Source organism: Onychostoma macrolepis, chromosome 01 (assembly GCF_012432095.1).
Source record: "Onychostoma macrolepis isolate SWU-2019 chromosome 01, ASM1243209v1, whole genome shotgun sequence".
Lineage (NCBI taxonomy): Eukaryota > Metazoa > Chordata > Actinopteri > Cypriniformes > Cyprinidae > Onychostoma > Onychostoma macrolepis.
Genome location: NC_081155.1, coordinates 44558248 through 44572702, shown reverse-complemented (window position 1 = coordinate 44572702; position 14455 = coordinate 44558248). Strand labels below are relative to the sequence as shown.

Sequence of the window (14455 nt, the reverse complement as noted above, 5' to 3'; positions counted from 1 at the left end):
TTTAATTACAAGTCTGTATTGTTTAGTGTTTAGCTGTACTTATTGTTTATATAATTTTAATGTATTTTTAATATTTAATTTTGAATTTTAATGTTTTTTTTTTAAAGTTACAAATCTGCAGAGCTTATTATTCATGCATTGAATATTTAAAATTAGACCACTTTGTATTGTAAACAGCAATGCAGACTAGTATATTAGATAGATGTAAGATTGACTTATGTGCATTAGTAATATTAACTAAACCATCAGCGTCAGGCTGTATTTCCCCATAAGTCTCTCTCACCTCATTATTTGTAATTGCCTTTTCCGCTACAGTGAAGCTCACTTTGGGGAAGCAGTGATCTGGAAGCAGCTGATCCTGCATCGAGTCTAATAAACTCTCACTTCACACATCTGCAGATAACTGGAGTAATACAAACATCTCAGCAGACAATCTGACAGCTTTTTTGTCTCAGCTGCAGAGGAAATTAACAGGCCATAAATATTTCCAAACTGTCTTTTGCGTTATTTTGATTTCTCTTTCATTTATTGTTAATATCAGAATAAAAACAGGTAAAGCCATTGTTCCAGTGGTGCATGCAGACCTATTGCATATTGCAGACATAATGCATAATGTCGCAGTTCCTTAAAGTTAATGGTCAACTGCCCTGTGACATTTATGTATGTGTGTATGTATGTACGTATGTATTTATTTATTTATACATACATGCGTATATACATACTTGCTATTGATGGTGCTTTTCACATGTTAATTCTAGGCCCTGATTGTATATAGATCTGTATATAAATCTGTCTATGTCCAATGCACCTTAAGAATAAAATAAGTTTAATATTTGTTGTTTTATTTAAAAAGATATTAATTCAATTTTAGCACAATTAATTTTAATAGTATTTTAAAGGTATTTTTATTTTATTGCTTTTTAAATAAATAATTATATTTATTTATTCATTTAAAATAATATTTTATTATGTAAATATATTATGTTTAAATTAGTATATAATTTATATAATTTTATTCAATATTTATTAATATTTAAAGTATGCATGTATGGTAGTTAGTTGTACAGCTTTTTCACTGATTTAAATAAAAATTTGTTTTTTAATTATGATCTAATGAGAGTAAACATTGTGAATAATGGGGATTATTTTTGCATAAAATTTCGACACATTAGTGCTATGAGAATATGAATTTGTTTTATGCAAAATATAATTTAATAATTGCGTTATGCTTTTATTTATGGGCTGATATATGTTTTATGTGGAAATGAGTTGCTCGATCTGGCTTACAGACCAGTAGTCTGTATGAGACTGAAGAATTAGTGTAATGTTTCAATTCCTGCATTAGATTCGGTTTCACTCTATACGTTACCCCTCATGTGAAAGCAGGAAGTGATGTCGGTGAACAGCGCTCGTGTAGGTCGTATTCCATATGATGCGTTGGGAAATGGAGCTGGTGAAATGGATCAGAACTCCGGAAGAGGAACCGGGAAAGTTTATTCCCATTCCTACTTTCTCATCGTCAGCCCTGTTGGTTCTGTTTGCAGGCAGGTTCACTTAGTTCAGTTTCCTTTGACCGCGAGGGCAGACTCATTGGTGGTCTGTGGACGAGCAGCCACCCAAAACGTGCCACAGACACAAGACACCTTCATGGGTTCACTGCTCCACCCGTTTCTGAACAGTTTTGAGCTGTTTTTCAGCTGTCTGTGTGCAAGAAGGCATGAAAGGGAAGCTAGACTCCATCAATTGCTGCTGAATCCAATTTTCCCGGTTGCTCTTCAGCAACATAAACTGACAGATATATTTCCAGGCTGATAGCCAGATAACTAGGGCATGACCATGTGTCTCTGTTTCTTGTGATGGTTCACTGTGGAGGCCTCGTGGTCGTGATGGAGTAATGATAGTACCTTTGTTTTGTGGTTAAGATAAGTATAAAAATTCACACTTTAGTGGCTAAAGCACAGAAATAGTGACCAGGAAGTCATTGAAGATATAAAACATCTTTCTTTTTTTTCTTGGGAAAATATTAGAATTTTTATCAAATTGACAGATTTTATATAGCTGTTATTCATTCACTCATTCATTCATTCATTCATTCATTCTCTTGAGAAATACTAGAATTTTATTCAAATATAAAATTGTAAGATATTATTTAATAATAATTTTTATAATAATATTAGGTAATATATATTTATGTATTTGTTTGGTTTGTTATTCATTCATTCTTTCTTTCTCATGAGAAAATACTAGAATTTTAAGATATATATTTGTTATTTATTTATTTATTTATTCTGAGGAAATACTAGAAATATAATCAATATCAAATTAAAATATTTTATATAGTTATCGTTTTAATTTTTATATTATTTATTTATTTATTGTTCAATTATTGTATAGAATTCAAGTATTATTGTTTTTATAATTATTTTTAATTGTATCACTCTTGAGTTTGCCATGAATTTAGCCTGATGCTGATATGGTGTTAAATTATAAATAAATTAATTCATTAAAATAAATCATTTTAAAATAAACTAAACAAAAACACTTAATAAAAAGATTAAATATTTGATTTGTTTACCTGCACGTCGTGTGACCATTAACCAACATTATGGAAATGCAGCGTGTTATTGAAATATTAACTTAAAATCTCAGCTGACAAAAGTTTGGGAATCCCTGCAGTAAGATAATGCTGGTTAATGTTAATTTACTGACATAAATACAACAATAAATACAACTGTTATAAATAGGAAACGTAAGTGGATCGGATGGGTGAACTTCAATCATGTTGGTTTCCATTCAGAAATGCATTCATTGAATATTCAGTTTTACTTTGGAATGCATGACACTACAAAAGATAAATGTTTCGCGAATGTCGTTCATCCCAGCAATAAGTGTACTGTGAATCTATTTGGATAAAAGTGCTTGGTAAATGACTTGCAGTCAGCTGATGTCTTGTTCATGACTGTGAGAAATGTTTGTGTGTGTACAATGAGAGAAACTAGCCTTTATTTAGCTGTAAATACTTGCTGAGCCATCAGGACGGCGTTTTGAGTGCCGCCCTCATCAGAAGCAATGCAGCTCGCCGACTGTGCCGCTGGAATAGAGGCCCATTGAGAGCCGAATGCAAATGCATGTTTGGGTGTTGAAGGCCACAACTGAGGCTCGATTCTCCTTCTGCTCTGAAAATGGCCCTTGTGTTTGTCTCCCACCCACCAGCTCAGTCGGGTTACTTTTGACTGTGAGCCGGAACATCGAGGAAACCGGAGTCGAGTCCGATGCGCCACAATTCGAGGTCAAATAGGGCCCTATGAAATCCATTAGATTTTTTCCCAAATTCAGTTTTTTTTTCTGTTTGAATATTTCTGGATCTCTTTTTTTTTTTTTTTTTTCTGGACTACTTTTTAAATGGTTAAATTTAAATTTTATTAATCAAAAAACAAGTCTTTCAAATCATGAAACTTATATAATTTCACATCAATTTATTAAGTTGAACAAAAATTACATGTTTGGGGCCCTATGACATTTTTTATTTTTTCTCAACATATGTTTTATTGTTACCAAATTCTGTGTTTTAACATGTCTAATGATTTGAATGCATAAACACAACTTAATTTATTAAAATTGATTCTTACAATAGCCTTATGATTTTATTTTATTTTTTTCCTCAGAAATTCTGAATTGTGTATTTAAATTTTTCTGGTCATCAGAAAAATTGAACAAACTTTATTTTTTTGCCAAACAATGGGAATTTACTATTAAAATGAAAATATGGAAGATATGCTTTGTGATTTATTCCTTAAAGTAAAGTTTTAATAATTTTAGTAGTAGTACATTCTACTGAACAATAGTATGCTAATACTGTATATTTCTGGCACAATGTCTTCAAGTTGAACCAAACTTTTATTTTGACGAGTTACTGTGAATACCTTTTTTAATTTCTGAGTGTATATGATAAAGTTTCTCTGAAATTAAATGGTAAAATGCTCAGGAAGTGACTTTCTGAACAGTTCTGGAGATACAGAGATTTACAGCACATGAATTCATATTTAAATAGTCTTTTTGCGGGTTATGATTTTCAGATACTAGTCCATATAACTATTTAATTTAAGTGCAATGACCTGCTTTTGATTGATTCATCCAAAGTTTGACAAATTCTGTGACATTCCGCGTTACACTGTAAAAAAGACCAAATTACTGTGCACGGTGTCATTCACACAAACACTAAACACCATCATGGTAACACACATGAAACTAAAATATTGCAATAAACATTCATTTAACAACATTAGATGTAACATACAACACTAATGTTCACAACTGATAAGAAAAAACTAAGAAGAAACCAAATTTTTTTGAACAAAACATCAAATTTGAAATGTAACGCAGGGAATTCTGGGAATGTCAATTTATGGTTATTCACTGTAAATTATGTTCTTTTTCACTTCCAAAAATGGCATATTACTGTAAAATTGCTTGTAATGTCCAATACAGCTTCTCACCGTGTATATAGTAGGGGAGCTTACCGTTAACCATTTAGCATATTTTTACTGTAGCATTTTTACAGTCTTTTACCGTTAAATTCACCGTCACTTTTCACAGTGTACAGAAAATTCTGTTTTTATGACTGGATTCCGCTATTCCGCCCGTGTTTTCCACATAGCGGAAATCATGGTGCTGTAGTCAAATAATAGAGCATGACAAAGGCCATTTCACCTCCGGAAACCTGTGAGTGTTTGGACAGATGACAGTAAAAACGCTCTGGGAATTTACAGAGATTCTGGGATTTTATTCTGCAGTGTAAATCTATTATTAGAGACATTAATTCCGCCAGCCAACTTCCGTTTGACCTCAGTTATACCCTAATTAGCATGTTCGCCTAAACGCTAATTTTCTCAAAAATGCGCTTGATTTACATGGGCAAGTGATGGGAATTGCTTGGCTTGAGTCTGAGGCACGGATATTTAAATGGGTTAAGTGGTTTTAATCCTAATCTCTCCATGAAATGAGTATCAGCGTTCCCAATTCTCAGTGGGATTGGTGTGGGGAGGCTGTATGGAGCGTTTGCTGTCACTGATGGTATTGGTGCTGCGTTTGCCATGTTTCAGGTGCGGTGCTTTGAAACGGCTGAGAGCTTTTAGGGGTTCAGAGCAATCATTCACAGTAAGTGGAGTTAATCTGTCTAAAAGCTTTCTGGTTACCTGATACCCTCACGGTGCTCACGACTGATTGAAAGACTTTTCCTAATGCACTGAAACAGCTGTGGTGTGACGCGGCACGCGTGTGTGGTGCTCATGTGGGCGACACGGGTTCAAATCTCATCACCATCATCAGCAAATCACCATTATTACCTGTTCACAGCTAAAGGGATTGGTCACTACTATCTATCTATCTATCTGTCTATTTATTTATCTATCTATCTATCTATCTATCTATCTATCTATCTATCTATCTATCTATCTATCGTTCTATCATTGTCTGTATCTGTCTGTCATTCTATCATCTATCTATCATCTATCCATCCATCCATCTATCGTTCTATAGTTATATCTATCGTTCTATCATTCTGTCTGTCTCTTTCATTTTGTCTGTATCTGTCTGTCATTCTATCTATCATTTTGTTTATCTATCGTTCTGTCTGTTGTTTTGTCTGTCTATCTGTCATTCTATCGTTCTATCTGTCTATCTGTTTATTTGTCTATCCCATCGTTCTATCTATCGTTCTATTTATATATTGTTCTATCTATTATTCTATCTATCTATCGTTCTATCATTCTATCTATCGTTCTATCTATCGTTCTATCGTTGTCTGTATCTGTCTGTCATTCTGTCATCTATCTATCATCCATCCATCCATCTACCGTTCTATCGTTCTATCTATCGTTCTATTTATATATTGTTCTATCTATCTATCTATCGTTCTATCTATCTATCTATCGTTCTATCTATCTATCGTTCTATCTATCTATCGTTCTATCTATCTATCGTTCTATCTATCTATCGTTATATCTATCTATCGTTCTATCGTTCTATCTATCAATCATTCTATCATTGTCTGTATCTGTCTGTCATCTATCTATCATCCATCCATCCATCCATCCATCTATCGTTCTATCATTCTGTCTGTCTGTCATTTTGTCTGTATCTGTCTGTCATTCTATCTATCATTTTGTTTATCTATCGTTGTGTCTGTTGTTTTGTCCGTCTGTCTATCTATCATTCTATCTGTCTATCTATTGTTCTGTTTATCATTTAAATCGCAATTCTGCATCCTGTTTGCTACTGCTGGAACTGAATTTGAATCGAAAGGCATTCTGAATTCAGTTCTGCGCCACACAGGGACAGTCCGACGAAAGTCCCAACATGATGACAAGGACACTCATGTCAGAAGACTGTCTTTGTCAGCATTCCCAGGAGCTCATCCTGTTAAGCCTGTTTGATCCTGCTCTCTCACTGTGCTGTACCCTCGTAATCAAGCCCATTTATTTAAGTGCCGTGCGGGAGAGTGACGGGCCCGTCGTGACCCACTGTACTTTCAATCAGCGCTAGCTAGACCACTCACGTCGCTTGAGCGCACTGCAGTGTCACCGAGAATGGTACAATGCCTTTCACATCAACATTTGCTTGATTTTCATGTCAATCAGAGAGATTGTATCACCATTTTAAAATATGTTTGTGTCAAGTAGTCCCTTGAGCTCAGCAGATTGTGTTGTTTTCTACATTTTGTGCATTAATGGTTGTCTAACTCATTCGTTCAGACATGTAGGGTCCGAGGGGCCACCGCTCACGAGACTATAAACCCATTTTTCATTATTGTTGTTAGGTATATGAAACCAAACATTGACTTATATTGTTCGCTAACATTGTTAACACAAGGACTTTGGCAGTTATTATGTTTGTGTATTTCCTTTGAGGTCAAAATTACTCCAGATGTATTTATTTTTCACTGAATTGGCACACAAACAGTAGTTTGAATGCAATCTGAGTGGCAACATCTGGGCTGCGTTTCAATTTCACTTACAGAAAACAGACTGGTACTGTCTTTGAAAGTACATGTGCTAACCAGGCGTGGCATGAGAAGTAAACTTTCTGTCTTCGTTAAATGAAAAGTACAGCATAAAGTGACACATTCAGTCAAATCAAAAACTGTTTGATCTTGAAAATAGTTAAATAGGGTGCAGGGCTCCAGACTGCGACTAAAACGGTCGCATTTGTGACCAAAAATATTAATTTGCGAATTACGTTTTTGCTGAGGTCGGCACTGGCGACTATGTATATTTACATGTTGTGACTTAAATTTTTCTTGATTGTTTTGCGATCACATCTTTTGTTATTTTCACGTATTAAACTGAGACGATGCACATCAAAGTTTTAATGGAAAAAGAGTTTCAAACAGTCCCATCTCTGCCAAAATGCCTGCTAAATGCAGCTCAGTTGTGCAGCACGAGAGAGATCAAAATGACGAGCAAAGTGAAAGTGCAGAAAAACAGCGTCTATTTCGTGCACAACTTGAACAAACTTCAACAGGTAAAGCTGTCAGCTGTGTGATTATTGGCACACATTATTTATTACTAATATGGTTTCTTGTTATCAAGATCTTAGTCTATATGCTGTTCTGTTAATGCGTGAACTTCATATTAGCCTGTTTGCAGCGCACTTGCCATCCAGTAATCACAATAAGTTTTGTGCTTTATTTTTTAATAAACAAAGTATCAGCTTTAACATTCTGCCAAATTCATAACAAAATTTATAAAATAAATATGGTTTTGGTGCTCTTTAACGCAGCAGACGCAATCGCTTTAGTGCCTCAGTTTGAAAATGTGTTCACTTTTTATTTTAAGTTAAGTTGGACTAACTTAAATTTATTAAATTGCAAATACTTAAAAGTGTACACTCAATGACCAAGTGATGCTTATGGTCCATGATATTGGTACAGATTCTGTGTAATAATTCTCATCTACAAGATGGATTAAAATGCTGATACATTCAAGAAAAGATTAGACATAAACACATGACAGTATGATTGAAATGTCAAAATGTTAAAAAAAATAAAATGTGTTTATTCTGTGGCAACTAAAAAAATAATTTGGTGCCTAAGTTTTTTTCTTATAGGAGCCAATGGCTCCTTACTCTATTTTTTTTTTTTTGTCTGAAGCCCTGGGGCACAGTTTTGAACCAGTTCACTTAAATTCAGATTATATTTGGTAAAATCGTTCTTCTTTTTCTTTCAAGTTGCTAAATGCTATAAAGTTAAATTAGTTTGATTGTCTGTTGCTCTACATTGTCAGGTATGTGTGAGGACGCAATGTAAATGGATGTAAATGAGTGATCACTGACAACAGTTTGCAGCAACAAAGCGAAGTAGGGATGTAACAATTCACTCAACTCACGATTTGATTCGATTCTTGATTTTGAGTTCACAATTTGATTTGATTTACAATTATTATTATTATTATTTTTTTTTTTTACAAAATGAGATTTAAGACAAATTATAATGCAGCACGTTTCTTTGAGAAATTGCTCTTTTGTTGGTTTTAATTGCTTCTATTCTCCTCATTTGTAAGTTGCTTTGGATAAAAGCCTCTGCTAAATAACAAAATGTAAATATAATGTAAATGTAAATAACAAAACTAAATTGAAATTTTAAAACAAGCTCCAAATCAAATAAATAAGTAACACAAATAAAAGAAATCTCTTCATATAAACAAAATAAGGCTTTATCTGTGCTCTTTCCATTTAAAATTAGAGGCAACCACTGCATTTTAATCATGATCCAAACAAAGATGCTGCATGCATGCAACATGAGCAGTTTTTAATCTAAATTAGACTATAATTTCGAAATTTGAAGCAAAAACAGAATGGTCTGACTTCAGTTTTGTGAAACTACTGTATACATAAAAAATATCTGCATGAAATGAAACAGCAGATGAGCTGAATGAGACGCAGATTCACTTTCTGCCAGCAGGTGGCGCTTCAAGAGTTTCCGCTGTAAACAAAGCAGCACTGCACTTATGAACTTTAATATGCATTATACAGAGGCAAGATGAAAAGAAAAAAATACCATCTAAACTTTTCTAAAGACATATTCATATAAACTCCTACCCCTTATTGAATTGCGTTTTGTTTAGCATCTCAACCGATTTGAATCGTCACATATATGAATTGATTTTCAACCGGCTCGCGGTTAATCGTTACATCCCTAAAGCAAAGTGAATCAGTCATTTACAGTTAAGGTTGCTGATTTATTGCGTGATCCTTCACTTGATACTGTCGAATACAGCAGTCAAATGGGAGCTGACAATACAGCATCTTGCCAAACTGAAGCGGTTTAGTCACTGTCAGTATGAACACACCTTTGTTTAATCCAGTTTGTATTTGAAGAATAGGGAAATTACATATAAGCCTGTAGAATGCCAATTTATCAGACATATAAATTTACAAATTTATGTATATCCGTATATAATGCTACATCTAGAATTCAATTCAGTTTACATTCAGATTCTTTTTTCTTTTTTTTCAGGAGACGAGATAAATTAAACTGGATTAAGCATCAGCCATGACTACATATGGCATATCATGATGCACATTGATGCATGCATGCTTTGAACATTAGCCATGAAACTTGAACTTCTTTTTTTATTGTTTCTCAAAAGATTTTCTCCTATATAATGCTTTTTTTGGGCATTTTTGATTTCTAAATCTGATTCCTCCATTAATTGCAGCGATGCAGTATTGTGTAGCACGTTGAAGATTGGTCAGAGCTTCTGGTCGTCCTCCATCAGCACCATTACTGCCGAGTTCGCCTGTAAAAATAGACCTTCATTATTGAATCAGCAGTCTCCTCTCAATCAGGCCGCACACAGCAAATCAAACCTCTCATACATATTCCAATACAATCCTTTGCACAACCCCTGAAAATCCCGATAGCGGTGGAAGTCCTCTATCGGATGTCTTTCGCTTCTCCTCCCCATCCGTCACTCCATCAGCAGCCGCGAGAGTCCCGTCTTTTGGCCCGGACTGATTGGCTTTGACACCTCTCAGCTTTTGGCTGGACGGCTGAGCAACACTGTTATTCCAGCAGGGATATTGATAGCCCCTTTGCACCGGCACCCTGATCCTGTGGATTACAGCGCTGCATATTTGGGAATTTGAGGGTGTTAAGTGTCTAGACCTGTCTTCAGCTTGGCCTATAATTGATTATCTGTTGATAATGAATGATATTATCATCATTTATAGTTCATCCACAGTATTAGACCAATAATTTGGTGGAATCACCAAGTTCAGATGCTCATCTCTATAGATGTTGATGTGTTAATGAATAATTGAGCGAAAACACAAAGCTTTGACTTTCAATCAATAAGGTAAAGCTTTTAAATGATTGCAAATACATCGTATTTTGGGTCTGATCAATCGCCCAAGGCCTCAACCGCATTAACAAAAGTCAGATATCTCAGCTCGTGCCGTTGCACCGCTCATGCGGTGAGCTGATTCAGCATTGTTTAACTGTTTGGAGATCGTTGAAAAGACAGCCGTGCTCCGTTTAGATCTAGTTTCGTGTTATTTATAGCACACTATCTCCATTGTAATCCGAGTAAGGAAGGATACCTGGACATCTTGCGCTTTTATCCTTGTCATAAACCACCGTAAGCAAGCAAGACCTCAGATAAGCTGACCGTGCATATTCCTGACAATGCTTCGAAGATGCTTTCAAGGGATTTGTGACCTCCCTGCAACAATGCGGAGAGCACACAAAAGCCTATATGGGTCATGTCTCTGCTTTATACCCTTGATGCAAACATATTATAATCAAATACGAAATTATGCAATTTGATTATAGCGAAATATGCACGAAACATTCTGAATGCATGTGGTTTATACAGAGACTTTTGTCCTGCTTTTCATTTTAGCCATTTATGAGGCATTGTATCTGGTTAGTAATGAGCTTGTTATAGTGTCAGGATAGTTTCACGGTATATGATCTGACATTTAGAATGGTGTGTAGTTAGCAGAAATTAAAGATGTAAAAGCTGCTGTACATGCATGCATGGGCATCAGTCCTTTACACTTTTTTTTAAACTCTTTGCATGTGTTTTGTTTACATTGTTAATTAATTTTTGGTTTAATTTAGCAGCTTTAGAATACATGCATAAAATTGTATTTCTACATACGAGTAGACTTGCACACAGATGAGTCAACTCTATCTGTGTCATAACTTTCATATTAATACTTTTGACAAGTTTCAAGCAAATGTGCTTGATATTGATGAAACTGCGTATCTTCATCCAAAACATGTTCAAATTGGCTGTATGTATGTATTTTAAAGGTAGCGGCACTCCAATGAATTATCGGCAAAGATTGAAAACAATTTGAAAACCTTTTTTTTTTTTTTTTTTTTTTTTTTAAAGCATAAGCAATATTAATAGTGATCTTGACTTTGCAAACACCACAAATAACAAAAAAGATGGTTTTTGATTTAAATTGGTAATTTTTATACTTTTATGCAAAGTAAACCAATCTACCAGTTAATAATTTTTTTTTTTAATTTAGCAGAGATATTAAAAACAGCAATATTAATAGTGATGCTTGACTGCAAGCACTGCTGATGTAAAAAAAAAAAAAAACATTGACAGTAGTATTTCAAAAATAAGTTCATGCAATTAGATTTAAATATGTATTTCTTTTATGCAAAGTAAAGCAATATACCAGGAGTTTTTCTTTTTAATTTAGCATATATATATTAAAAATAGAAATAAAATATAATAAAATAGTTAGAATATATATATATATATATATATATATATATATATATATATATATATATATATATATATATATATATATATATATATATATATTATTATTATTATTATTAAAACAATATAATTAAAAACATTTCTTTCAGTATTTTTAATTTAGCAGAGACATTAAACAGAAACCAAACATGCAAAATTCAGAAACAGAAATTTGTAATTATGTAAATCTAAAAATGTAAACATACATAATTTAAATATGTCTCTTTATTTTTTATTTATTTAGCAGAGACCTTAAAAATACATTTAGAAATAGTGTCATTTGTGTTTTGTAAAAAATACAAATATTTATAAACTGAACATTTAAATGATCTTTAATGAATTCATGAATTATTATTTTAATCGATGACATCTGTAGTTGTTTTCTTCAGTTTGCTACAGTTATCTTGTTTTGTGAGGAGCATGAGCGTGTGATATTTGTGCTCAAGGTTACCGTGGAGATCTCACACCTCCAGCGAGCAGCTGATGCTGTAGAGCACATGCAGGGCGACGCAGCATCTGCAGAGGCAGTGAGATTCTCTTTCTGTGTCTCTGCATGTCCGCAGTATGTGCTTCCGCTGCGTTTTTAACCCCTCCTCCACTGTTTCTCACATCCCGGTATCAGTTCGGCCTCCCGTGTCACTGGATATCCTGCAGCGGAGGTTTAATGCAAACACACGCTTGACCTTGTGCAGAATATTCATCTAACTTTGGCCTCCTTAATAAATATTGCAGTATGAAGCAGACATCCTCACTGCATTGCTGCTTGTTTTTCATGTATGTTGTAGTGTCGTTTCTATGTTGATTAAAACATTTTTTTTTGCAGGTAATCAGCATGTGTTTACTGTATACAATGAGTCAAGAGTTGTCAAATAGTAAGAGTATAGAGCTATGAAGTTAATGTAAATAGCAGTTCAGATCATTAAGACTTGAGATCTCTGACTTTTGCTGAAGTTGAGACTCTTTTGAGATCTCTTCTGAGATAAATGCGAGATTATTGGGGTCTTTTTCACAAGAGAGATCAGCAAAAGTTTTCATTTCTGTCCAGTAGAAACAACTGAGATACTTAATTTTCCTGATCTTTCTTGCTGCAGGGTCGGTGTACGAGAGAGAACTGTAAGTACCTTCACCCACCGGCGCATCTGAAGACGCAGCTGGAAATCAACGGACGCAACAACCTCATCCAGCAGAAGACTGCAGCAGCGATGCTGGCGCAGCAGATGCAGTTCATGATCCCTGGCACCACCATGCAACCAATGGTAAGAACCGTCTATCCGTCTTCCTGTCTAGATGCATATTTACTTTACTTAAAGGAATAGTTATTCAAATTGTCTGAAAATGTACTCACTCTTAGGCCATCCAAGATGTAGATCGGTTTGTTTCTTTATCAGATTTGGAGAAATGTAGCATTGCATCACTTGCTCACCAATGGATGCTCTGCAGTGAATGGGTGCCATCAGAATGAGAGTCCAAACAACTGATAAAAACATGACAAAAAGAAGCTGTGTGTTTGTAAGAAACGTTTTTAACTAAAATATGAGTCCATAATCCATAATAACGCTTCCTACAGTGAAAAAGTGGTCTGGTCTGGAGAGAAATCAAGCCAAAACAGTCCGAAATAGTTCTAAACAAATATGTGGCTGGATTTTGATGTGAGAGACAACAGGAGATGGACTTTTTCACTGGAGGAAGCTTATAGATTATAGGGAGATTATAGACTCGTATTTTAGATGGAAGCTACAGTTTAAAGTTAAAAACGTCTTAATGATGGCTTTGTTTCTTACAAACATGCAGCTCTTGGCTTCTTCAAGACATTAACTGATGGACTGGAGTGGTGTGGATTATTGTGATGTTTGGACTCTCATTCTGACGGCACCCATTCACTGCAGAGCATCCATTGCTGAGCAAGTGATGCAATGCTACATTTCTCCAAATCTGATGAAGAAACAAACTTATCTACATCTTGAATAATTTTCATAAAATTTTCATTTTTGGGTAAACTGCTTCTTTTTCTTCAGCAAGTTGCGATTCTTTCATATTAATTGTCTTCTTCACAGCCTACATTTCCTGTCAGCCAAGGTCTGGGCTCGAACCATGGACTGAGTTACGCACCGTATCTGACTCCCATGAGCCACGGCATGGGCCTGGTCCCCACAGAGATGCTCCCCAGCACCCCTGTCATTGTCCCCGGCAGCCCGCCGGTCAACGTGCCGAGCTCGTCCTCCACGCAGAAGCTCTTGCGCACAGACAAACTCGAGGTAACACCTCACACCGAGACATTATGAGGCCGTCATTTCATTCATCCAAAAGAATTACAAAATAAAGAACAGTATAATATGTAGGAAAGCCATTTTACTATGCAAATATATGTAACAAAAAAATAAAAATAATATGTATGTAAAAAAAAAAAAAAAAAAGGACCAATCATAGTGCAGTGTAATGAAAGGGCCAAAAAAAAAAAGATCAGTCATAATTCATTATGCAAATAAATGTAAGGGAGAAAGGGCCAAGTCAGTATGTAATTTTATGTAAAAATGCAGTTACATGTAAAAAAAAAAAAAAAAAAAAACACCAATCATGAATGATTGGAAAAAATGACCAATCGGAATTTAAAATAAAGAAAAGTCCAATCATAATTCAGTATGCGAATGTGTTCAAGAAAGAGTATCAGT

General features: G+C 34.7%; 1 protein-coding gene across 19 annotated transcripts in view; it reads left to right on the top strand.

Annotated features, from left to right (window-relative positions):
• mbnl2 (muscleblind-like splicing regulator 2) overlaps positions 1–14455 on the top strand; it is a 79276-nt gene that overhangs the window by 43010 nt on the left and 21811 nt on the right. For all 19 annotated transcript variants that reach the window (XM_058781743.1, XM_058782140.1, XM_058782059.1 and 16 more), the window contains exons 3-4: positions 12878–13042; positions 13841–14041. In XM_058781743.1, coding sequence (XP_058637726.1) covers positions 12878–13042; positions 13841–14041 — 366 coding nt within the window. The remainder of the gene's footprint in view (positions 1–12877; positions 13043–13840; positions 14042–14455) is intronic.